We start from the raw sequence: 26,723 nt of genomic DNA, 5'->3' as shown, positions 1-26,723 counted from the left end.
GAGATACTCACGGGTGGTTCCTAATGTGGTGAGATACTCACGGGTGGTTCCTAATGTGGTGAGATACTCACGGGTGGTTCCTAATGTGGTGAGATACTCACGGGTGGTTCCTAATGTGGTGAGATACTCACGGGTGGTTCCTAATGTGGTGAGATTCTCACGGGTGGTTCCTAATGTGCTGAGATTCTCACGGGTGGTTCCTAATGTGGTGAGATACTCACGGGTGGTTCCTAATGTGGTGAGATTCTCACGGGTGGTTCCTAATGTAGTGAGATTCTCACGGGTGGTTCCAAATGTGGTGAGATTCTCACGGGTGGTTCCTAATGTGCTGAGATTCTCACGGGTGGTTCCTAATGTGGTGAGATTCTCACGGGTGGTTCCTAATGTGGTGAGATTCTCACGGGTGGTTCCTAATGTGCTGAGATTCTCACGGGTGGTTCCTAATGTGGTGAGATTCTCACGGGTGGTTCCTAATGTGGTGAGATTCTCACGGGTGGTTCCTAATGTGCTGAGATTCTCACGGGTGGTTCCTAATGTGGTGAGATTCTCACGGGTGGTTCCTAATGTGGTGAGATTCTCACGGGTGGTTCCTAATGTGGTGAGATTCTCACGGGTGGTTCCTAATATGGTGAGATTCTCACGGGTGGTTCCTAATGTGCTGAGATTCTCACGGGTGGTTCCTAATGTGGTGAGATTCTCACGGGTGTAAACAGAACAGCTGGTTGTGAGAGATTAGCATCAGAACCTGCAATTGTAGATGTTATTAAGAGTACACATTGCATGAATTGCTAAGGCATAAGAATATGATAATTGTCTATTCTTATTGTAAATATATGTAGTTCTGTGCCTGTCTATTAATGTTCTGTATTATTTCATTTGATTTTGTTCTGTCCTTCTCCATCTCTTCAAAGATTCAATCACAGACACTCTTACTGACAGTTGTAGCTGTTTCGTGTGATATATAGTTGTCTCTATGATAAGAGAATTATGTTCTCCAGGCACATCACCCAATTAAATTATATTACTCTCAGTCTGTAAACCAGAATGCGTGAGATCCTGGTCGAATGAAACAGACGGAGGCCCAGCTAAATGGTCAAAAAGGTTTATTCACGGAACTTTCTGAAGTCACAAATACAAAACAATTAATTTTATACTGACTTCTCACGCCCACACATACACACAAACATAGGCACATACACACATTCACACACAAACATACACACACACATGTCCTGCTACACACACTGTCTGTCTCACTTCCCAGCCGACAGAGATAGTGACCTTGTTCTTGAGACATACTCCCCGTTCTCTCCCAAATCTCTAGTCAGGTCGGCACCAAGCTCAGTCTGTGTTTAAAATACCATAAAGGCATATTGTTTCACCCTGATTCTGACGCGGACTACACATTTATTGATTATGATTTTATACATTCTAATCAATTCCATACAATTATATGTTTCAGGGCGGAATATTCTAATCATTCAATTAACAGACAATCCTCACCTATCACTCTACCTTCTTGCCCTTTGTGCTGTTGTCTTGTGCCCAATAATGTTTGTAGCATGTTTTGGGCTGCTACCATGTTGTGCTGCTACCATGTTGTGCTGCTACCATGTTGTGCTGCTGCCATGTTGTGTTACTACCATGTTGTTCTGTTGCCATGTTGTGCTGTTGCCATGTTGTGTTGCTACCATGTTGTTCTGCTACCATGTTGTGCTGCTACCATGTTGTGCTGCTACCATGTTGTGCTGCTGCCATCTTGTGTTACTACCATGTTGTTCTGTTGCCATGTTGTGCTGTTGCCATGTTGTGTTGCTACCATGTTGTGTTACTACCATGTTGTGCTGTTGCCATGTTGTGTTACTACCATGTTGTGCTGCTACCATGTTGTGCTGTTGCCATGTTGTGCTGCTACCATGTTGTGTTACTACCATGTTGTGCTGTTGCCATGTTGTGTTACTGCCATGTTGTGCTGCTACCATGTTGTGTTACTACCATGTTGTGCTGCTGCCATGTTGTGCTGTTGCCATGTTGTGCTGTTGCCATGTTGTGCTGCTACCATGTTGTGCTGCTACCATGTTGTGCTGCTACCATGTTGTGCTGCTACCATGTTGTTGTCACGTTGTGTCGCTAACACGCTGTGTTTTCATGTGTTGCTGCCATGCTATGTTGTTGTCTTAGGTCTCTCTTTATGTAGTGTTGTGGTGTCTCTCTTGTCGTGATGTATGCTTTGTCCTATATTTTTATTTGATTTCTTTTTAATCCTAGCCCTCATCTCCACAGGAGGCTTTTTGGTAGGCCATCATTGTAAATACGAATTTGTTCTTAACTGACTTGCCTAATGAAATAAAGGTTAAAATATGTATTATGTCATGTTTTATGTTTTGTACAAACCCCAGGAAGACCCCTAACAAAATACTACATACTAAAGCATCAAGGGGGCTGTTCTTTCTTCTTCTTGAGACAACGTGTAGACAGACACGCACTTAGCCGATGTGTCAGGGGTGGGGCCCTGGAGTGCATCCAAGCGTTCTGATTGGTTGAAATTTGTGGATGATTGACAGACCTGAAGGGCTTTTTTGAACCAATTGCAGATATGCCAGGGGTCTATTGAAATAATCCCATTGGACTAGAGACCCTCGAATGATCGGCTTGGTATTGTATAGTGAACGAGCGGGTGAATGACTGATTGAGCTATAGGACGTTATGGAACGAGAGATAAGCCTACCTTTAATGGCCGACTGATGATTTGATTGGATAAATGACGAGACTGGTGATCAGAATGAAGTTCATGTATTTTTATGAATAAGAAGGAACGAGAAGTCAAGAACGTGAGGATTGGACATCTGGGAATATTGGTGAGTGCGTCTATTCTATTCATTCTGTATTCGAATCATCATTGTATAATTGCGTTCTATTGTTGATAGTAATATAGCCTTATTTTAATGTAATGTAATCTAGGTATTTATTTTAGGGCTGACACACCAGTAGACTACTCGATTTTATAATTACATATTATAACTACATCTCTATCATTATATACAGACATTAAAATTAAACACTCAATGGTTTGTACTGTGTCATATAAAACTCGGCAAACATACCCAAACAATGGCGCATCTCTGTTTTCTTTGTAATTTATTGATGAGAACATTCCAATGCTTTTTATCTCTATTCTAATAAAGTGTTACAAATAAACATCGCGTTAAATTGCATCGATGCTTAACATATTAGAATAGAAACTCCACACAGAATGCTCAGATATTAGTCATTCGATATTTTCACCTAATTTAATTGAGAACATCTCTCTACCCTCTGGCAGAAGGTTAGCGTTTTTTTGTTGTTGTCATGACTCATGTTCTGGAGGCAGCTCTGCAGGATGGTCACTAGCTGGCACAGCACAAAGCATTAAATATAACCCTAACCACATTGAGAATCCTAACCTTAACCACATTGAGAATCCTAACCTTAACCACATTGAGAATCCTAACCTTAACCACATTGAGAATCCTAACCTTAAATTAAGACCAAAATGTGAATTTTTGTTTTCATGATTTTTTACAATATAGCCTATTTTCACTTACTTTGCAGCTGGCCCATCAAGCAGAAATCTCCCAGTTCTGCCTCCAGGACAAGACTCATCCCAATAAACATCAAACTGTAGAAGAGTCACACCATTTCACCATCTAGGTGTGACTTGACTCAGACAGCATGATCTGATTCTGATTGCATTCCCTGACTTCCTCTCTGTACGTTGCATTTGACTGGTCCTCAGTGTGTTTCAGTTGGACAGACTGGACAGAGTGCAGCCGACACAGCGACGGTGTGAGTGGAGCAGAGAGAACCGAGGATGGGGGGCGGAGGTCAGCAGACGGAGTCAAGCGAGCCGGTCAAGGGTGACGGGGTTGGGCCCGATGGAGGGCGAGGTGGCAGTGCAGTCTACACCTGGGAAGAGGTCCAGAAGCACTGCCACAGAAGCGACCAGTGGTTGGTCATCGACAGGAAGGTCTATAATATTACCCAGTGGGCGAAGAGACACCCGGGGGGCATCAGGGTCATCAGTCACTTTGCTGGAGAAGATGCCACGGTCAGTAGCCTAACTATGGAAGTTGTTGGTGAAATGTTCTCAGGTTATTCCAGTGTGACTGCTGATCTTCATCCAGGCCTATGCACATAATGTAATGTTGTACATTTAGACACATTTAGTAGCCTGTCATTGGATGGCAGGTCCAGGGCCCGACTAAGAAATCACAGCTCTGACTGACAAACTGAGATCAATCTGCTCTTGAATTCAAACAAACAATAGCCCAGGCCAATGAAGCAACTCACAGATTGTACAATATTTGTGTGTATATATATATATATATATATATATATACACACATATACAGTTGAAGTCGGACGTTTACATACACCTTAGCCAAATACATTTAAACAAATTTTTTCACAATTCCTGACATTTAATCTGAGTAAAAAATAATCCCAGTTTTAGGTCAGTTAGGATCACCACTTTATTTTCATTTATTTGAAATGTCAGAACAATAGAGTGAATGATTTATTTCAGCTATTATTTCTTTCATCACATTCCCAGTGGGTCAGAAGTTTACATACACTCAATTAGTATTTGGTAGCATTGCCTTTAAATTGTTTAACTTGGGTCAAATGTTTCAGGTAGCCTTCCACAAGCTTCCCACAATAAGTTGGGTGAATTTTGGCCCATTCCTCCTGGCAGAGCTGGTGTAACTGAGACAGGTTTATAGGCCTCCTTGCTCACACATGCTTCTTCAGTTCTGCCCACAAATTTTCAATAGGATTGATGTCAGGGCTTTGTGATGGCCACTCCAATACCACACCTGCTCGCCTGTTCAGCATCACTACTCTGGACGGCTCTGACTTAGAATACGTGGACAACTACAAATACCTAGGTGTCTGGTTAGACTGTAAACTCTCCTTACAGACCCATATCAAACATCTCCAATCCAAAATTAAATCTAGAATCGGCTTCCTATATCGTAACAAAGCATCCTTCACTCACGTTGCCAAACATACCCTCATAAAACTGACTGTCCTACCGATCCTCGACTTCGGTGATGTCATCTATAAAATAGCCTCCAACACTCTACTCAACAAACTGGATGCAGTCTATCACAGTGCCATCCGTTTTGTTACCAAAGCCCCATACACTACCCACCATTGCGATCTGTACGCTCTCGTTGGTTGGCCCTTGCTTCATTCTCGTTGCCAAACCCACTGGCTACAGGTTATCTACAAGTCTCTGCTAGGTAAAGCCCCGCCTTATCTCAGCTCACTGGTCACCATAGCAGCACCCACTCGTAGCACGCGCTCCAGCAGGTATATCTCACTGGTCATCCCCAAAGCCAATTCCTCATTTGGTCGTCTTTCCTTCCAGTTCTCTGCTGCCAATGACTGGAACAAACTGCAAAAATCTCTGAAGCTGGAGACTCTTATCTCCCTCACTAGCTTTAAGCACCAGCTGTCTGAGCAGCTTAGATCACTGCACCTGTACATAGCCCATCTGTAAACAGCCCATCTATCTACCTCATCCCCATACTGTATTTATTTATTTATCTTGCTCCTTTGTAACCATTCCGGTGTTTAATTGCTATATTGTAATTACTTCGCCACCATGGCCTATTCATTGCCTTAACTCCCTTATCTTACCTCATTTGCACTCACTGTATATAGACTTTTTGTTTTCTTTTGTTTTACTGTATTATTGACTATATTTTGTTTATTCCATGTGTAACTCTGTGTTGTATGTGTCGAATTGCTATGCTTTATCTTGGCCAGGTCGCAGTTGCAAATGAGAACTTGATCTCAACTTGTTCTCAAGTAGTCTACCTAGTTAAATAAAGGTGAAATACATTTTTTTTAAATTGACGTCAATTAGTTTAACAGAAGCTTCTAAAGCCATGCCATCATTTTCTGGAATTTTCCAAGCTGTTTAAAGGCACAGTCAACTTCTGACCCACTGCAATTGTGATACAGTGAATTATAATGAAATAATCTGTCTGTAAACAATTGTTGGAAAAATGACTTGTGTCGTGCACAAAGTAGATGTCCTAACCGACTTACCAAAACTATAGTTTGTTTACAAGAAATTTGTGGAGTGGTTGAAAAACAAGTTTTAATGACTCCAACCTAAGTGTATGTAAACTTCCGACCTCAACTATATATATATATATATATATATATATATATATATATATATATATATATATATATATACATACATACATACATACATACATACATACATACATACATACATACATACATACATACATACATACATACATACATACATACATACATACATACATACATACATACATACATACATACATACATACATACATACATACATACATACATACATACATATATACAGTGGGGCAAAAAAGTATTTAGTCAGCCACCAATTGTGCAAGTTCTCCCACTTAAAAAGACGAGAGGCCAGTAATTTTCATCATAGGTACACTTCAACTATGACAGACAAAAATGAGGAAAAAAATCCAGAAAATCACATTGTAGGATTTTTTTATGAATTTATTTGCAAATTATGGTGGAAAATAAGTATTTGGTCAATAACTAAAATGTATCTCAATACTTTGTTATATACCCTTTGTTAATATATATATACCAAGTAAGATGTCCAGTGGCACACTGACTCGCCTAATAGATGAAGATGAAGCCATAGGTTACTCACGGTGATGGCCGACGCGCTTGTTGTCGCAGTAGCCTATCTCAAGATAAGCAATGAATAACAGTGTTGATGTGAGCAAAACAAACAAACATTGTTTCAATTAGTTCTTCAGACTGTCTAGTCTTCTGTTTTTCAGTGAGAGCCATTTGCTTTCCAAACTGTACATTTTTTCTCCCCCCCGCTATTGTATTTTGAAATGGGCAAAAACGCAAACTGATAGCTGCAACCAATCATAGAAATATGATCCATAGATGGCAGTTTCCGGTCAAGTCATGACTGGCATCCATTGCTAGTGTAGCCATGAGTTTAACTGTCAAATGGCCAGGGTAAGAGGTTCCAAGACCACTTCTATGGATTATATGTCTATGGCCACAACACAACAAGCTGTATATATGGTGCACATTCTGCCCAAACTGAGGCCAAACCAGACTGTAGGCAACTGCCAAAATAAAGCAAACACTTGCGTTAACGAGGGATGCAAAGTATATGTTTTGGTGCATTTTCCTGGCATGGTTTTAGATCCACTTGTAGAAGCAATGCCAAGGTGCATTGAAGCTGTTCTGGCAGCTCGTGGTGGCCCAACTCACTTTAAGAGGCTTTATGTTGGTGTTTCCTTTATTTTGGCAGTTACCTTTATGTGCTTGTGATAAAACTGAATTAATCCACAGTTATTTTTAATAAACTGTTCATCCCCTGTGGCGAAATGATGCTCTCTGGTATATTTTGAAATTTGAGAGATTTGATTGGATAAAAAATGATATAAAGAAAACACTTTTTTTTTTTTTTGCCTCTTGGACTCCCTATGGGCTTGGGCCCCTGACAATTGACCAGCCACATTAATTTTTTTCTTAATCAGTTAACCAATCAAGGCAGGGCCTCAAAAGTTACTCACGTGGGCCCTCTACCTTCTCTCCTACCACCATCTGACCATTAGCAGAGTAGCAGCAGGCTGTCTACACTCAAATCCTCCTGTGGTTGCAGGTTGCAGTGAAGAAAAGACTACATATATAATATACTAATATATATATATATATATATATTGCTTTCTCTTGGCTCCCCCACGTCGGGCCTGGGCACAGGGGCTTCAGCCCCAGTAAACCCCTGTTAGTAGATCGTACATTGTGACTGTATTACATATTAGACTTGTTGTTAGGGGATTGTACATTGTTGAAATCGTGATCACCTCTTAACTAATCTCACAGTAATTGTTTTAAATATTTGTTTTATTACCTGAGAGACATAAGAAGGACATTTGTATGTATTTATATTAAGCAACATAGATGAATCTATATCTCTGATTTGTAGGATGCATTTGTCGCATTCCATCCCGATCCTAATTTTGTCAGGAAGTTTCTGAAGCCGTTGCTGATTGGAGAGCTGACACCGACAGAGCCCAGCCAGGACCAGGGGAAAAACGTGAGGAGGCCCATCTTTATCTCTCTCCCTCTATAGCATCACACCCATAACATACATCGTTGTAGGCTACATAATGAAACATAATGTGAAGCCTACAGCATCTCTCCCTCTGACACAGCACCACACCCACTCTAACATACTGTAGGTTTAGGTAGGGACCCGGGGACCAACGTGAGGCCTGTCTTTCTCTGGCTGATAGGGAATTACATGCATCTCAGACTGAATGCTGTGCAGAATGATACTTTCTACAATGTGTCAGAGTGTTGTAAGAGCAGGTGTGATGTGGATGGAGATATTTAGAGACAATTTACCTCCTAGAAATGTAGTCTGTCATCTACTATAACTAGGGCACATTATACCAGCCTGTCTATATGCCCAGATGCCCATATAACTAGATGACAATATACCAGCCTGTCTATGTTCCCAGATGCCCATATAACTAGATGACAATATACCAGCCTGTCTATGTGCCCCCTATAACTAGATGACATATACCAGCCTGTCTATGTGCCCAGATGCCCCTATAACTAGATCACATTATACCAGCCTGTCTATGTGCCCAGATGCCCCTATAACTAGATCACATTATACCAGCCTGTCTATATGCCCCTATAACTAGATCACATTATACCAGCCTGTCTATGTGCCCAGATGCCCCTATAACTAGATCACATTATACCAGCCTGTCTATATGCCCAGATGCCCCTATAACTAGATCACATTATACCAGCCTGTCTATATGCCCAGATGCCCCTATAACTAGATCACATTATACCAGCCTGTCTATATGCCCAGATGCCCCTATAACTAGATCACATTATACCAGCCTGTCTATGTGCCCCTATAACTAGATCACATTATACCAGCCTGTCTATATGCCCAGATGTCCCTATAACTAGATCACATTATACCAGCCTGTCTATGTGCCCCTATAACTAGATCACAGTATACCATTATATGCCCAGAGACTGTCTGTGTGCCCAGATGTCCCTATAACTAGATCACATTATACCAGTCTGTCTATGTGCCCCTAAAACTAGATCACAGTATACCAGTTTGTCTATATGCCCAGATGTCCCTATAACTAGATCACATTATACCAGCCTGTCTATATGCCCAGATATCCCGCTGCCTGCTGTCTGTTTACCTTGTTTACCTATTCAGGAGTCTTACATCTTTCTGTTACTCATCATTTTTCTTCTTCTTCTCTTCAGGTTTCTCTTCTCAATTTACACTGTCCTCATCCCCCTCCTGTCCTCCTCCTCCACTCCCTCAATTCATCATCCCTTTCATCATCATCCATCCTCTTGGTTCATCTACTTGGCTCTATCACAGTTGGTCTTTCTGCTATCTCCTCGCCTCCTGTCCTTCTCCCTCTCCTGTCCTTCTCCCTCTCCTGTCCTTCTCCCTCTCCTGTCCTTCTCCCTCTCCTGTCCCTCTCCCTCTCCTGTCCCTCTCCCTCTCCTGTCCCTCTTCCTCTCCTGTCCTTCTCCCTCTCCTGTCCTCTTCCCCCCTCCTGTCCTCCTCCTCCACACCCTCAGAAATCATCCACCTTCCTCCTGGTTCATCAGAGTTTGTCTTTCTGCTATCTCCTCGCCTCCAGAAATCAAGGACAGATTCATTGAGATAGACTTCATACGCCTGTATTGATTATTGATCACCTCTAACCCATACAGGCAGTACTGGTGCAGGACTTCCAGGCCCTGCGTGACCGTGTGGAGAAGGAGGGTCTCCTCCGTGCCCGCCCCCTGTTCTTCAGCCTCTACCTGGGCCACATCCTGCTACTAGAGGCCCTGGCTTTGGGCCTGCTCTGGGTCTGGGGGACCAGCTGGAGCCTCACACTGCTCTGTTCCATCATGCTGGCCACGTCTCAGGTACCATTACAGTATTATTAGGGAGTACAAGAAGATATTTGACAGGCATAGGGATCAAAGGTTAGGGTTAGGTTTAGGATTAAGGTTAGAATTAGAGGATTAGGTTTGGGGTTAGGATTAAGTTTAGGGGTGGTGAGGTTAGGTTATGGTGAGGATTTATGTTAGCCATAGGGTTACCAATCCACCTTTCAGACACCGTTCAAAATCTGCCTTTCTTTTTCCCTCTCAGGCCCAAGCTGGCTGGCTGCAGCATGACTACGGCCACCTGTCAGTCTGCAAGACATCCAGCTGGAATCACGTACTGCACAAGTTTGTCATTGGACACCTAAAGGTAGGCTGCTGGACAATGGTTGGACATTTGACAATACTGTTTCTTTAGGCGGATCTTCTGCTACTCTTTGGATAAGTTAACCGGACACCGTTTAAACCTAGTTCTAGACTGAAAACCATTCTCATTGGATAATCTCCTTTGAAAGTACAGGTTTAATCTGTGTTCATGGAAACGGTCCCTTTCACTTTCCTACATTCACCAGAGCAGTGTTACATTTCCTAGTTCACTGCTATACATTAGCCTTATTTTGTGTCGTGTCCAACAGGTGTAAGTTACAGTAAGTGTAATTGTGTGTACCATTAATAAGTAACAGTAGCTGTGTGTTTCCAGGGTGCCTCTGCTAACTGGTGGAACCATCGTCACTTCCAGCACCACGCTAAGCCCAACATTTTTAGTAAAGATCCTGATGTCAACTCACTGCATGTCTTCGTCCTGGGAGACAAACAGCCTGTAGAGGTAGTTATCACTATAATATATTTGTGTATGTGATCCTTGCAGGAACTGAACCAACAACCTTAGTGCTTTATGACCCATCTGATGTCATGTCATATTTGCATAATAATCCAAATATTCATGCAATATTCAAATATCCATGTAATAGTTCATTAATTTAATGTAATATTAATGTAATATTAATGTAATATTCAAATATCCATGTAATAGTTCATTAATTTAATGTAATATTCGTGTAATATTCAAATATCCATGTAATAGTTCATTAATTGAATGTAATATTAATGTAATATTCAAATATCCATGTAATAGTTAATTACTTTAATGCAATATTCATGAAATAACCATGTAATAATATTAATGTAGTATTTAAATATCCATGTAATAGTTAATTACTTTAATGCAATATTCATGTAATAACCATGTAATAATACTAGTGTAGTATTTAAATATCCATGTAATAGTTAATTAAATTAATGTCATTTTTATGAAATAACCATGTAATAATATCCATGTAATAGCTCATTAACTTAATGCAATATTCATGAAACAACTATGTAATAATATCCATGTAATATTCAAATATCCATGTAATAGCTCATTAACTTAATGCAATATTCATGAAACAACTATGTAATAATATCCATGTAATATTCAAATATCCATGTAATAGTTAATTACTTTAATGCAATATTCATGTAATATTCAAATACCCATGTAATAGTTCGTTAATTTAATGTAATATTAATGTAATATTCAAATATCCATGTAATAGTTAATTACTTTAATGCAATATTCATGTAATATTCAAATACCCATGTAATAGTTCGTTAATTTAATGTAATATTAATGTAATATTCAAATATCCATGTAATAGTTAATTACTTTAATGCAATATTCATGTAATATTCAAATACCCATGTAATAGTTAATTACTTTAATGCAATAATCTCTGAAATAACCATGTAATAATATTAATGTAGTATTTAAATATCCATGTAATAGTTAATTACTTTAAAGCAATATTCATGTAATAACCATGTAATAATACTAGTGTAGTATTTAAATATCCATGTATTAGTTAATTAAATTAATGTCATTTTTATGAAATAACCATGTAATAATATCCATGTAATAGCTCATTAACTTAATGTAATATTCATGAAACAACTATGTAATAATATCCATGTAATATTCAAATATCCATGTAATAGCTCATTAATTTAATGTAATATTCATGAAATAACCATGTAATAATATCCATGTAACGGTTTGTCTCAGTCGTGTTAAAACGGTATTCGTGTTTCTGTGTAAGACCCATCTGTCTCCTTGTCTCTGTCTATTGCAGTATGGTATAAAGAAGTTGAAGTACATGCCCTACCATCACCAACACCAGTACTTCTTCCTCAGTAAGTTGCTGAACACGTTTAGTGGATTTCTGTATAGAATCACATCAACTTCCATTGAACACATAAAAGCAATGTATGTAATACCAATCTTTTTCTTCTGTCTCTCAGTTGGACCTCCACTAGTTATTCCAGTGTTTTTCTCCATCCAGATATTCCAGAACATGTTTTCACAACGGAACTGGGTGGTGAGATATCATACCAATTAAATTTAGACTTAATCCTCTTCCCTCCTATGTGGAACCTAAGGTGTGTGTGTGTGTGTGTGTGTGTGTGTGTGTGTGTGTGTGTGTGTGTGTGTGTGTGTGTGTGTGTGTGTGTGTGTGTGTGTGTGTGTGTGTGTGTGTGTGTGTGTGTGTGTGTGTGTGTGTGTGTGTGTGTGTGTGTGTGTGTGTGTGTGAGAGAGAGCGCTGTAATTATATTACTATGCGAACACCTGGGGGCACTAAATCCTTGTTCGTTGCTCACTAAAGCTAGCGAGCATAATACCATTAACACTGACTGTACCATCAGAAATGTCTAGCTTCCTAATCAACAGTGATAATTGTTGCTTTGCTAGGAACCCCAGACGTGGTCATGTCTGTCCGTAATGCTTCCTAATCAACAGTGATAATTGTTGCTTTGCTAGGAACCCCAGATGTGATCCTGTCTGTCCCTAATACCAATCTTTGTCTCCTGTGAAGGATCTGGCGTGGTCATGTCTGTCCCTAATACCAATCTTTGTCTCCTGTGAAGGATCTGGCGTGGTCATGTCTGTCTGTAATACCAATCTTTGTCTCCTGTGAAGGATCTGGCGTGGTCATGTCTGTCTGTAATACCAATCTTTGTCTCCTGTGAAGGATCTGGCGTGGTCATGTCTGTCTGTAATACCAATCTTTGTCTCCTGTGAAGGATCTGGCGTGGTCATGTCTGTCTGTAATACCAATCTTTGTCTCCTGTGAAGGATCTGGCGTGGTCATGTCTGTCTGTAATACCAATCTTTGTCTCCTGTGAAGGATCTGGCGTGGTCATGTCTGTCCCTAATACCAATCTTTGTCTCCTGTGAAGGATCTGACGTGGTCGATGACTTTCTACCTTCGCTTCTTCTGCTGTTACTATCCCTTCTTTGGTTTCTTTGGCTCAGTAGCATTGATCAGCTTCGTCAGGTAAAGTATGAACTGAGAGGGAGCTCAAAGATGAACTCATTCATTCGTTGTATTCAAACTATCTACAGTATTAGAAAACAACACAATGCTGTGCTTCATGTAATAATGTAACGTAATATTGTGGCTGAATAATTATATTGTGAATATTGTACTGTATATATAGGTTTTTGGAAAGCCACTGGTTTGTATGGGTGACCCAGATGAATCACCTTCCTATGGAGATAGATCACGAGAGACACCAGGACTGGCTCACCATGCAGGTAACATGTCATTAATAGACAACTGGGTCTTGTCTTGGAGTAGGAGGGCTGATCTAGGATCAGGTCCCCCCCTGTTCATACATTCCTATTCATTATCATCTTAAAAGATTAAACTGATCCTAGAACAGCACTCCTACACTGAAGCTTAGTGAATACAGGCCCCTGTGTGTTTTTTGGGGTTGTGCCATCTGCATTTGTATTTATTATGGATCCCCATTAGTTCCTGCCAAAGCAGCAGCCACTCTTCCTGGGGTTTATTATGGATCCCCATTAGTTCCTGTCAAGGCAGCAGCTACTCTTCCTGGGGTTTATTATGGATCCCCATTAGTTCCTGCCAAGGCAGCAGCCACTCTTCCTGGGGTTTATTATGGATCCCCATTAGTTCCTGTCAAGGCAGCAGCTACTCTTCCTGGGGTTTATTATGGATCCCCATTAGTTCCTGCCAAGGTAGCAGCTACTCTTCCTGGGGTTTATTATGGATCCCCATTAGTTCCTGTCAAGGCAGCAGCTACTCTTCCTGGGGTTTATTATGGATCCCCATTAGTTCCTACCAAGGCAGCAGCTACTCTTCCTGGGGTTTATTATGGATCCCCATTAGTTCCTACCAAGGCAGCAGCTACTCTTCCTGGGGTTTATTATGGATCCCCATTAGTTCCTGTCAAGGCAGCAGCTACTCTTCCTGGGGTTTATTATGGATCCCCATTAGTTCCTGCCAAGGCAGCAGCTACTCTTCCTGGGGTTTATTATGGATCCCCATTAGTTCCTGTCAAGGCAGCAGCTACTCTTCCTGGGGTTTATTATGGATCCCCATTAGTTCCTGTCAAGGCAGCAGCTACTCTTCCTGGGGTTTATTATGGATCCCCATTAGTTCCTGTCAAGGCAGCAGCTACTCTTCCTGGGGTTTATTATGGATCCCCATTAGTTCCTGGCAAGGTAGCAGCTACTCTTCCTGGGGTTTATTATGGATCCCCATTAGTTCCTGCCAAGGCAGCAGATACTCTTCCTGGGGTTTATTATGGATCCCCATTAGTTCCTGCCAAGGCAGCAGCTACTCTTCCTGGGGTTTATTATGGATCCCCATTAGTTCCTGCCAAGGTAGCAGATACTCTTCCTGGGGTTTATTATGGATCCCCATTAGTTCCTGTCAAGGTAGCAGCTACTCTTCCTGGGGTTTATTATGGATCCCCATTAGTTCCTGTCAAGGCAGCAGCTACTCTTCCTGGGGTTTATTATGGATCCCCATTAGTTCCTGCCAAGGCAGCAGCCACTCTTCCTGGGGTTTATTATGGATCCCCATTAGTTCCTGTTGCCAAGGCAGCAGCTACTCTTCCTGGGGTTTATTATGGATCCCCATTAGTTCCTGTCAAGGCAGCAGCTACTCTTCCTGGGGATTATTATGGATCTCCATTAGTTCCTGTTGCCAAGGCAGCAGCTACTCTTCCTGGGGTTTATTATGGATCCCCATTAGTTCCTGTCAAGGCAGCAGCTACTCTTCCTGGGGTTTATTATGGATCCCCATTAGTTCCTGCCAAGGCAGCAGCTACTCTTCCTGGGGTTTATTATGGATCCCCATTAGTTCCTGTCAAGGCAGCAGCCACTCTTCCTGGGGTTTATTATGGATCCCCATTAGTTCCTGCCAAGGCAGCAGCTACTCTTCCTGGGGTTTATTATGGATCCCCATTAGTTCCTGTCAAGGTAGCAGCTACTCTTCCTGGGGTTTATTATGGATCCCCATTAGTTCCTGCCAAGGTAGCAGCTACTCTTCCTGGGGTTTATTATGGATCCCCATTAGTTCCTGCCAAGGCAGCAGCTACTCTTCCTGGGGTTTATTATGGATCCCCATTAGTTCCTGCCAAGGCAGCAGCTACTCTTCCTGGGGTTTATTATGGATCCCCATTAGTTCCTGCCAAGGCAGCAGCTACTCTTCCTGGGGTTTATTATGGATCCCCATTAGTTCCTGTCAAGGCAGCAGCTACTCTTCCTGGGGTTTATTATGGATCCCCATTAGTTCCTGTCAAGGTAGCAGCTACTCTTCCTGGGGTTTATTATGGATCCCCATTAGTTCCTGTCAAGGCAGCAGCTACTCTTCCTGGGGTTTATTATGGATCCCCATTAGTTCCTGCCAAGGCAGCAGCCACTCTTCCTGGGGTTTATTATGGATCCCCATTAGTTCCTGTCAAGGCAGCAGCTACTCTTCCTGGGGTTTATTATGGATCCCCATTAGTTCCTGTCAAGGCAGCAGCTACTCTTCCTGGGGTTTATTATGGATCCCCATTAGTTCCTGTTGCCAAGGCAGCAGCTACTCTTCCTGGGGTTTATTATGGATCCCCATTAGTTCCTGTCAAGGCAGCAGCTACTCTTCCTGGGGTTTATTATGGATCCCCATTAGTTCCTGCCAAGGCAGCAGCTACTCTTCCTGGGGTTTATTATGGATCCCCATTAGTTCCTGTCAAGGCAGCAGCTACTCTTCCTGGGGTTTATTATGGATCCCCATTAGTTCCTGCCAAGGCAGCAGCTACTCTTCCTGGGGTTTATTATGGATCCCCATTAGTTCCTGTCAAGGTAGCAGCTACTCTTCCTGGGGTTTATTATGGATCCCCATTAGTTCCTGCCAAGGTAGCAGCTACTCTTCCTGGGGTTTATTATGGATCCCCATTAGTTCCTGCCAAGGCAGCAGCTACTCTTCCTGGGGTTTATTATGGATCCCCATTAGTTCCTGTCAAGGCAGCAGCTACTCTTCCTGGGGTTTATTATGGATCCCCATTAGTTCCTGCCAAGGCAGCAGCTACTCTTCCTGGGGTTTATTATGGATCCCCATTAGTTCCTGCCAAGGCAGCAGCTACTCTTCCTGGGGTTTATTATGGATCCCCATTAGTTCCTGCCAAGGCAGCAGCTACTCTTCCTGGGGTTTATTATGGATCCCCATTAGTTCCTGCCAAGGCAGCAGCCACTCTTCCTGGGGTTTATTATGGATCCCCATTAGTTCCTGTCAAGGCAGCAGCTACTCTTCCTGGGGTTTATTATGGATCCCCATTAGTTCCTGTTCCCAAGGCAGCAGCTACTCTTCCTGGGGTTTATTATGGATCCCCATTAGTTCCTGCCAAGGCAGCAGATACTCTTCCTGGGGTTTATTATGGATCCCCATTAGTTCCTGCCAAGGCAGCAGATACTCTTCCTGGGGTTTATTATGGATCCCCATTAGTTCCTGCCAAGGTAGCAGATACTCTTCCTGGGGTTTATTATGGATCCCCATTAGTTCCTGTCAAGGTAGCAGCTACTCTTCCTGGGGTTTATTATGGATCCCCATTAGTTCCTGTCAAGGCAGCAGCTACTCTTCCTGGGGTTTATTATGGATCCCCATTAGTTCCTGCCAAGGCAGCAGCCACTCTTCCTGGGGTTTATTATGGATCCCCATTAGTTCCTGTTGCCAAGGCAGCAGCTACTCTTCCTGGGGTTTATTATGGATCCCCATTAGTTCCTGTCAAGGCAGCAGCTACTCTTCCTGGGGTTTATTATGGATCTCCATTAGTTCCTGTTGCCAAGGCAGCAGCTACTCTTCCTGGGGTTTATTATGGATCCCCATTAGTTCCTGTCAAGGCAGCAGCTACTCTTCCTGGGGTTTATTATGGATCCCCATTAGTTCCTGCCAAGGCAGCAGCTACTCTTCCTGGGGTTTATTATGGATCCCCATTAGTTCCTGCCAAGGCAGCAGCCACTCTTCCTGGGGTTTATTATGGATCCCCATTAGTTCCTGCCAAGGCAGCAGCTACTCTTCCTGGGGTTTATTATGGATCCCCATTAGTTCCTGTCAAGGTAGCAGCTACTCTTCCTGGGGTTTATTATGGATCCCCATTAGTTCCTGCCAAGGTAGCAGCTACTCTTCCTGGGGTTTATTATGGATCCCCATTAGTTCCTGCCAAGGCAGCAGCTACTCTTCCTGGGGTTTATTATGGATCCCCATTAGTTCCTGCCAAGGCAGCAGCTACTCTTCCTGGGGTTTATTATGGATCCCCATTAGTTCCTGCCAAGGCAGCAGCTACTCTTCCTGGGGTTTATTATGGATCCCCATTAGTTCCTGCCAAGGCAGCAGCTACTCTTCCTGGGGTTTATTATGGATCCCCATTAGTTCCTGCCAAGGTAGCAGCTACTCTTCCTGGGGTTTATTATGGATCCCCATTAGTTCCTGCCAAGGCAGCAGCTACTCTTCCTGGGGTTTATTATGGATCCCCATTAGTTCCTGCCAAGGTAGCAGCTACTCTTCCTGGGGTTTATTATGGATCCCCATTAGTTCCTGCCAAGGCAGCAGCTACTCTTCCTGGGGTTTATTATGGATCCCCATTAGTTCCTGCCAAGGCAGCAGCTACTCTTCCTGGGGTTTATTATGGATCCCCATTAGTTCCTGCCAAGGCAGCAGCCACTCTTCCTGGGGTTTATTATGGATCCCCATTAGTTCCTGTCAAGGCAGCAGCTACTCTTCCTGGGGTTTATTATGGATCCCCATTAGTTCCTGCCAAGGCAGCAGCTACTCTTCCTGGGGTTTATTATGGATCCCCATTAGTTCCTGTCAAGGCAGCAGCTACTCTTCCTGGGGTTTATTATGGATCCCCATTAGTTCCTGCCAAGGCAGCAGCTACTCTTCCTGGGGTTTATTATGGATCCCCATTAGTTCCTGTCAAGGCAGCAGCCACTCTTCCTGGGGTTTATTATGGATCCCCATTAGTTCCTGCCAAGGCAGCAGCTACTCTTCCTGGGGTTTATTATGGATCCCCATTAGTTCCTGCCAAGGCAGCAGCTACTCTTCCTGGGGTTTATTATGGATCCCCATTAGTTCCTGCCAAGGCAGCAGCCACTCTTCCTGGGGTTTATTATGGATCCCCATTAGTTCCTGTCAAGGCAGCAGCCACTCTTCCTGGGGTTTATTATGGATCCCCATTAGTTCCTGCCAAGGCAGCAGCTACTCTTCCTGGGGTTTATTATGGATCCCCATTAGTTCCTATCAAGGCAGCAGCTACTCTTCCTGGGGTTTATTATGGATCCCCATTAGTTCCTGTCAAGGCAGCAGCTACTCTTCCTGGGGTTTATTATGGATCCCCATTAGTTCCTGCCAAGGTAGCAGCTACTCTTCCTGGGGTTTATTATGGATCCCCATTAGTTCCTGTCAAGGCAGCAGCTACTCTTCCTGGGGTTTATTATGGATCCCCATTAGTTCCTGCCAAGGCAGCAGCTACTCTTCCTGGGGTTTATTATGGATCCCCATTAGTTCCTGTCAAGGCAGCAGCTACTCTTCCTGGGGTTTATTATGGATCCCCATTAGTTCCTGCCAAGGCAGCAGCTACTCTTCCTGGGGTTTATTATGGATCCCCATTAGTTCCTGTCAAGGCAGCAGCTACTCTTCCTGGGGTTTATTATGGATCCCCATTAGTTCCTGTCAAGGCAGCAGCTACTCTTCCTGGGGTTTATTATGGATCCCCATTAGTTCCTGCCAAGGCAGCAGCTACTCTTCCTGGGGTTTATTATGGATCCCCATTAGTTCCTGTCAAGGCAGCAGCTACTCTTCCTGGGGTTTATTATGGATCCCCATTAGTTCCTGCCAAGGTAGCAGCTACTCTTCCTGGGGTTTATTATGGATCCCCATTAGTTCCTGCCAAGGTAGCAGATACTCTTCGTGGGGTTCATTATAGATCCCCATTAGTTCCTGCCAAGGTAGCAGCTACTCTTCCTGGGGTTTATTATGGATCCCCATTAGTTCCTGCCAAGGCAGCAGCTACTCTTCCTGGGGTCCAGCAACATTAATACAGTTATGTACCGTTTCAAATATTACATGACATTATATTTCATAACACTTTTTACCCAATACATTTAGTGTTCCCTCATGCCACATCTGTAGTTCGCCAGCAGAGGGAGCTGTAACGTGTCTCTTTCTCTGGTCTTAGTTGAGTGCTACTTGCAACATTGAACAGTCAACCTTCAACGACTGGTTCAGTGGACACCTCAACTTTCAGATTGAACACCAGTAAGTAAACAAATATCCCACCTTACTGTTATATGTCAACAGTATATACTGTATTTATATGGTCATTTATAAAGTCATTCAGATACTAAAGTAGGTTATAGTTTAGGCAGTATTCAGCTTTATTTGATCTTAAATATAGCTTAAGTTGTTTGTACTAATTACTTGTACTAATGAATTATGAATAGTGTTTAGATACAACATTTATACAATCCTACTCAGAAACTGAGGTTTCTCTGAGAAACTCTAATACCCTTTGCTCTCTCTCCCCTCTTTCCGCCTCTCTTTCTCTACCCCACTCTCTCTCTGCCTCTCTTTCTCTCCCCCCACTCTCTCTCTGCCTCTCTTTCTCTCCCCCACTCTCTCTCTGCCTCTCTTTCTCTCCCCCACTCTCTCTCTGTCTCTCTTTCTCTCCCCCACTCTCTCTGAAACCTCTCTCTCTCCCCCCACTCTCTCTCTGCCTCTTTCTCTCCCCCCACTCTCTCTCTGCCTCTCTTTCTCTCCCCCCACTCTCTCTCTGCCTCTCTTTCTCTCCCCCCACTCTCTCTCTGCCTCTCTTTCTCTCCCCCCACTCTCTCTCTGCCTCTCTTTCTCTCCCCCACTCTCTCTCTGCCTCTGTTTCTCTCCCCCACTCTCTGCCTCTCTTTCTCTCCCCCCACTCTCTCTCTGCCTCTCTTTCTCTCCCCCACTCTCTCTCTGCCTCTCTTTCTCTCCCCCACTCTCTCTCTCTGCCTCTCTTTCTCTCCCCCACTCTCTCTGCTCTCATTTCTCCCCCCACTCTCAGAAACTGCCCTCTTCTCCCCCACTCTCTCTCTGCCTCTCTTTCTCTCCCCCACTCTCTCTCTGCCTCTCTTTCTCTCCCCCACTCTCTCTCTGCCTCTCTTCTCTCCCCCCTCTCTCTGCCTCTCTTTCTCTACCCCCTCTCTCTCTCTGTCTCTCTTTCTCTCCCCCACTCTCTCTGCCTCTCTTTCTCTCCCCCACTCTCTCTCTGCCTCTCTTTCTCTCCCCCCACTCTCTCTCTGCCTCTCTTTCTCTCCCCCACTCTCTCTCTGCCTCTCTTTCTCTCCCCCACTCTCTCTCTGCCTCTCTTTCTCTCCCCCACTCTCTCTCTCTGCCTCTCTTTCTCTCCCCCCACTCTCTCTCTGCCTCTCTTTCTCTCCCCCACTCTCTCTCTGCCTCTCTTTCTCTCCCCCACTCTCTCTGCCTCTCTTTCTCTCCCCCACTCTCTCTCTGCCTCTCTCTCTCCCCCACTCTCTCTCTGCCTCTCTTTCTCTCCCCCACTCTCTCTGCCTCTCTGCCTCTCTCTGCCTCTCTCTCCCCACTCTCTCTCTGCCTCTCTTTCTCTCCCCCACTCTCTCTCTGCCTCTCTTCTCTCCCCCACTCTCTCTCTCTGCCTCTCTTTCTCTCCCCCACTCTCTCTCTGCCTCTCTTTCTCTCCCCCCACTCTCTCTCTGCCTCTCTTTCTCTCCCCCACTCTCTCTCTGCCTCTCTTTCTCTCCCCCACTCTCTCTCTGCCTCTCTTTCTCTCCCCCACTCTCTCTCTGCCTCTCTTTCTCTCCCCCACTCTCTCTCTGCCTCTCTTTCTCTCCCCCACTCTCTCTCTGCCTCTCTTTCTCTCCCCCCACTCTCTCTCTGCCTCTCTTTCTCTCCCCCCACTCTCTCTCTGCCTCTCTTTCTCTCCCCCACTCTCTCTCTGCCTCTCTTTCTCTCCCCCCACTCTCTCTCTGCCTCTCTTTCTCTCCCCCACTCTCTCTCTGCCTCTCTTTCTCTCCCCCACTCTCTCTCTGCCTCTCTTTCTCTCCCCCACTCTCTCTCTGCCTCTCTTTCTCTCCCCCCACTCTCTCTCTGCCTCTCTTTCTCTCCCCCCACTCTCTCTCTGCCTCTCTTTCTCTCCCCCACCCCACTCTCTCTCTCTGCTCTTCTCTCCCCCACTCTCTCTCTGCCTCTCTTTCTCTCCCCCACTCTCTCTCTCTGCCTCTCTTTCTCTCCCCCACTCTCTCTCTGCCTCTCTTTCTCTCCCCCCACTCTCTCTCTGCCTCTCTTTCTCTGTCTTTCAGTCTGTTTCCTACCATGCCCCGTCATAACTACCACATGGTGGCTCCTCTGGTTCGTGCTTTGTGTGAGAAACATGGACTTCCCTATCAGGTCAAGACTTTGCAGAAAGCCATCATTGATGTTGTCGGGTAAGTGGTAACATCACATATACCACTACTCATCCACGGGTATGCAATAGTTGCAGACAAATAGCTACTCAGTTTAAAAAATAAAATATAAACATGTTTTAATGAATACTTGTATCGTGCTGTTCCTCTGAGAATAGATTGTACATCATAAGGAGATACCTGCTGCTCTCAGTCTCCTATGTGATTTACCTGGTTCGTTATCCACCTCTGTTCTTCTCCAGGTCACTGAAGAAGTCAGGGGATCTGTGGCTGGATGCGTATCTCCATAAATAAATCCCTTCCTGACTCTGGACGGGATTTAATCCATCGCAGATTAACAACCTGTGAACAGAGATAGTTTCCCCAGATGTTTGTGTCAGATGCTGTATTTTGTTGTGACGTAATTGTTTTAATCATTTTTGGGACCCCAGGAAGAATAGCTGCTGTCTAATGGGGGGTCCAAAGCAACAAATCAGGGTTTATATTAGGGCTTTCAGAGTTAATTAGTTAACTGAAGTTAACTTTTTTTAAATTTTAGTGCATACATTTGATTTTTATCGTGATTAATCGCATTGTCTGAAAGTGTTGAATACACTGAAAATATCCAAAACACATCATGTATACAACTAAAATCTATAATGCCATGTAAAAATAAATTGAGGTTAAATAAAGTTTGCTTTCTCAGTTGACCTAATTTTGCTAACATAGAAAACGTTTTGGTATGAAAAATCGTAAATTACAGCTCACGTTGAGCAAATTAGCAAATCCTGCTATTTAACTCGATTGAAAAAAATGTAATTGTTTGATAGCCTTAGTTCATGTACATCATTGGTCGGGCTTATTTTATTTTGTGGTGGTTTTATTTTATGGTATTTCAAGCATTATCCACTGGGCTTGCTGCAGGCAGAACATCCTAGGGAATGCTCTTTAATTGACACAAGCTGTCTCCAATCAGTCATTCAATGTCTGGTTGTATGTGAGTGTTTTGGTGGTGGGGGGGTCTCTTAAACTAAGGGAGGCGCAGCATACGACACGTTATCGCACTAAGCCTATTAATTTAGCATGGACGACTATGTGTAGATCAGGTGATTTTTTTTTTTTACACTTCACTTTGCTGATCCCCTCTAACATACTCTGTACCTGATCATCGGAGGTTTAGAAAACATTTGGTATTATTAACAACGATTAGAACAGTTAAAAGGGAGAGATTATGAATTCAACAAGAAAATGTAAAACCATAATATAGTTTGAAAAAAGAGCGGTGCCAATACACTGGTGGGATGCTTTGGAGATGACAATATATTCTGCAGAATCTGCAATTTAGCGTTTAGATTATAATACGGTAAGACAAGATACACAGCCTTCTGAAAGAAAATAAACACCTTACGCTTTCTCAGAAGAATGCTTCTATGCAAGACAGTTTAGCTAGACAGCGGGTGGTGAAGGATATAGAGAAACGGTCTCATCCTTACAGAACAAGAACCTCCAACAACATTTCGCAAGGTATTTGTTGTCTGTTCTTAACATATGGGTATGATAGTCTACATTTTCTGATATAAAAATGCCTATTTTCATTTGCTACAGAAATAACCCAACTTCGCTAACTCTATGACCTCAGTATTTGAAGAGATATGCTTTTCACAGCTTGATAAAGAGCTCATGAAAGCTCAGGTAGGGTACTAGGGGGGGGGGGGGGTAACTTAAACAATGTCTAATTGTTGACACGCAAAATAAATGTTTGGAAATCAAATTGGTACGTGGATGAAGGTCATGCTTAGGCAAATAAACTATAAATGGCTACGATTTACACTTTTGTTTGTTATTTCATGGAATGTATTTATACATTTTTGCAAATGTATAACATATTAAACTGAAATATATTTAAATACGGTACAAAGTTTGGACACACCTACACATTAAAGGGTTCTTCTACATTGTAGAATAATAGTGAAGACATCAAAACTACCAAATAACACACATGGAATCATGTAGTAACCCCAAAAAATGTTAAGCAAATCATAATATATTTTATATTTGAGATTTTTCAAATTAACAAGTGTGCCTTGTTAAAAGTTTATTTGTGGAATTTATTTCCTTCTTAATGCCAATCAGTTCAATCAGTTGGTATACAAAAGGTAGCCCTATTTGTTAAAATACCAAGTCCATATTATGGCAAAACAGCTCAAATCAGCAAAGAGAAATGACAGTCCATCATTACTTTAAGAGATGAAGGTCAGTCAATACAGAACATTTCCAGAACTTTGAAAGTTTCTTCAAGTGCTGTCGCAAAAATCATCAAGCGCTATGATGAACTGGATCTCATGAGGACCGCCACAGGAAAGCAGGACCCAGAGTTAAGTCTGCTGCAAAGGATAAGCTCATTGAGGCATGAGACCCAGTATTTATTATATATATATATTTTTACCTTTATTTAACTAGGCAGGTCAGTTTAGAACAAATTCTTATTTTCAATGACGGCCTAGGAACAGTGGGTTAACTGCCTGTTCAGGGGCAGAACGACAGATTTTTACTTTGTCAGCTCGGGGATTTGAATTTGCAACCTTGCTAGTCCAATGCAATGCTCTAACCACTAGTCTACCCTGCCACCTCTACACTCTAACCACTAGTCTACCCTGCCACCTCTACACTCTAACCACTAGTCTACCCTGCCACCTCTACACTCTAACCACTAGTCTACCCTGCCACCTCTACACTCTAACCACTAGTCTACCCTGCCACCTCTACACTCTAACCACTAGTCTACCCTGCCACCTCAACACTCTAACCACTAGTCTACCCTGCCACCTCTACACTCTAACCACTAGTCTACCCTGCCACACCGTGAGTATGCGGCAAAGGGTGACTACTTTGTAAAATCTGAAATTGTAAATATATTTTGATTTGTTTAACACTTTTTTGGGGTTACTACATGATTCCATGTGTGTTATTTCATAGTTTTGATGTCTTCACTATTATTCTACAATGTAGAAAATAGTACAAATAAAGAAAAACCTTGAATGAGTAGGTGTGTCCAAACTTTTGACTGGTACTGTACGTAGTGCTCTAGTATAGGTATTCAGACACAAGACAGTATCTCCCATTTCTGCTACCACCATTAACCATAACAAACCATATCAATTAACCATATCAAAAGAGGTTTAAGATTCAAGACCTGAGGATAACAATTGTTTTACAAAGATATTTATTACATAATTGTAATTTTATTGAGTAAATGTTTACAGTAGTTATGCACATGATACAAACTATTCTTTATACATTTTTAATGACATGGTTTTAAAAACAACTAGAAATTGTAATTTTGCAACTAGAAAATAAGTACAAAAATGCACAGACTAGTGTTGAAAAATGTAGTCTAGTGTAGCAATACTGTATTATAGTTGTGGGATAGTAGCCTTTAAACAGAGAAAGTATTGACTATAGCCCAGCAGTAGTAGTACCTGGTCCCATATCTGTTTGTACAGTCTTGGTAACTCAAGTATTTACATTTATATGGTCAGTGCTAGGTGTGTCTCAGCTGTTGTGATCAAGTGGCCAGTAAAATGTGTGATCATTCTGGGCATGGTCAGGCTGTGTTCATCCTCCACCTGTCAGGTCAGTGTGGTTGGCGTTGGTTGTGGTGAGGTCAGTTTGGTCAGTGTTGGTTGTGGTCAGATTATTGATGGTTGTGGTCAGTCCTGGTTATGGTCAGAGGTAAAAGTCAGTGTTGGTTGTGGTCAGATTATTGATGGTTGTGGTCAGTCCTGGTTATGGTCAGAGGTAAAAGTCAGTGATGGTTGTGGTCATTCTCCTCCACCGACCAGGTCAGTGGATGTGGTCAGTGGTGGCTGGTTGTGGTCAGTGGAGGCTGGTTGTGGTCAGTGGAGGCTGGTTGTGGTCAGTGGAGGCTGGTTGTGGTCAGTGGTGGCTGGTTGTGGTCAGTGGTGGCTGGTTGTGGTCAGTGGTGGCTGGTTGTGGTCAGTGGTGGCTGGTTGTGGTCAGTGGTGGCTGGTTGTGGTCAGTGGTGGCTGGTTGTGGTCAGTGGTGGCTGGTTGTGGTCAGTGGTGGCTGGTTGTGGTCAGTGGAGGCTGGTTGTGGCCAGTGGAGGCTGGTTGTGGTCAGTGGAGGCTGGTTGTGGCCAGTGGAGGCTGGTTGTGGTCAGTGGAGGCTGGTTGTGGCCAACGGAGGCCAGTTGTGGTCAGTGGAGGCTGGTTGTGGCCAACGGAGGCCGGTTGTGGTCAGTGGGGGCCGGTTGTGGTCAGTGGAGGCCGGTTGTGGTCAGTGGTGGCCGGTTGTGGTCAGTGGTGGCTGGTTGTGGTCAGTGGAGGCTGGTTGTGGTCAGTGGAGGCCGGTTGTGGTCAGTGGTGGCTGGTTATGGTCAGTGAAGGCTGGTTGTGGCCAACGGAGGCCGGTTGTGGTCAGTGGTGGCTGGTTATGATCAGTGAAGGCCGGTTGTGGCCAACGGAGGCCGGTTGTGGTCAGTGGAAGCTGGTTGTGGCCAACGGAGGCCGGTTGTGGTCAGTGGTGGCTGGTTATGATCAGTGAAGGCCGGTTGTGGTCAGGGGTGGCTGGTTGTGGTCAGTGGAGGCTGGTTGTGGCCAACAGAGGCCGGTTGTGGTCAGTGGTGGCTGGTTATTATCAGTGAAGGCCGGTTGTGGTCAGTGGAGGCCACTTGTGGTCAGTGGAGGCCGGTTGTGGTCAGTGGAGGCTGGTTGTGGCCAATGGAGGCCGGTTGTGGTCAGTGGTGGCTGGTGGCTGACTGTGGTCAGTGGAGGCTGGTTGTGGTCAGTGGAGGCTGGTGGCTGGTTGTGGTCAGTGGTGGCTGGTGACTGGTTGTGGTCAGTGGTGACTGGTTGTGGTCAGTGGTAACTGGCTGGTTGTGATCAGTGGCGGCTGGTTGTGGTGGCTGCTTGTGGTCAGTGGTGGCTGGTTGTGGTCAGTG

General features: G+C 43.6%; 1 protein-coding gene across 5 annotated transcripts; it reads left to right on the top strand.

The window, feature by feature from the left end:
- Window positions 1–2,680: 2,680 nt before the first annotated feature.
- LOC124037484 (acyl-CoA Delta-6 desaturase-like) lies at window positions 2,681–22,473 on the top strand. Of its 5 annotated transcripts, none has more exons than XM_046352231.1 (14): window positions 2,681–2,858; window positions 3,592–3,683; window positions 3,783–4,087; window positions 8,033–8,143; window positions 9,820–10,017; window positions 10,247–10,348; window positions 10,679–10,804; window positions 12,150–12,210; window positions 12,319–12,395; window positions 13,255–13,352; window positions 13,516–13,612; window positions 19,546–19,625; window positions 21,680–21,805; window positions 22,027–22,473. In XM_046352231.1, exons 3-14 carry the CDS (start codon window positions 3,851–3,853, stop codon window positions 22,076–22,078), a joined length of 1,365 nt encoding a protein of 454 aa, XP_046208187.1. In that variant the 5' UTR covers window positions 2,681–2,858; window positions 3,592–3,683; window positions 3,783–3,850; the 3' UTR covers window positions 22,079–22,473. The 5 variants fall into 5 exon arrangements, with proteins under 5 accessions (XP_046208187.1, XP_046208186.1, XP_046208188.1 ...); XM_046352230.1 differs by having other exon boundaries at window positions 3,773–4,087; XM_046352232.1 differs by lacking the exon at window positions 3,592–3,683 and having other exon boundaries at window positions 3,786–4,087.
- Window positions 22,474–26,723: the final 4,250 nt, after the last annotated feature.

The sequence above is a fragment of the Oncorhynchus gorbuscha genome, linkage group LG06 (assembly GCF_021184085.1).
Source record: "Oncorhynchus gorbuscha isolate QuinsamMale2020 ecotype Even-year linkage group LG06, OgorEven_v1.0, whole genome shotgun sequence".
NCBI lineage: Eukaryota > Metazoa > Chordata > Actinopteri > Salmoniformes > Salmonidae > Oncorhynchus > Oncorhynchus gorbuscha.
The sequence above is the reverse complement of the archived record's forward strand: the minus strand, read 5'-3'. Positions and strand labels throughout refer to the sequence as shown.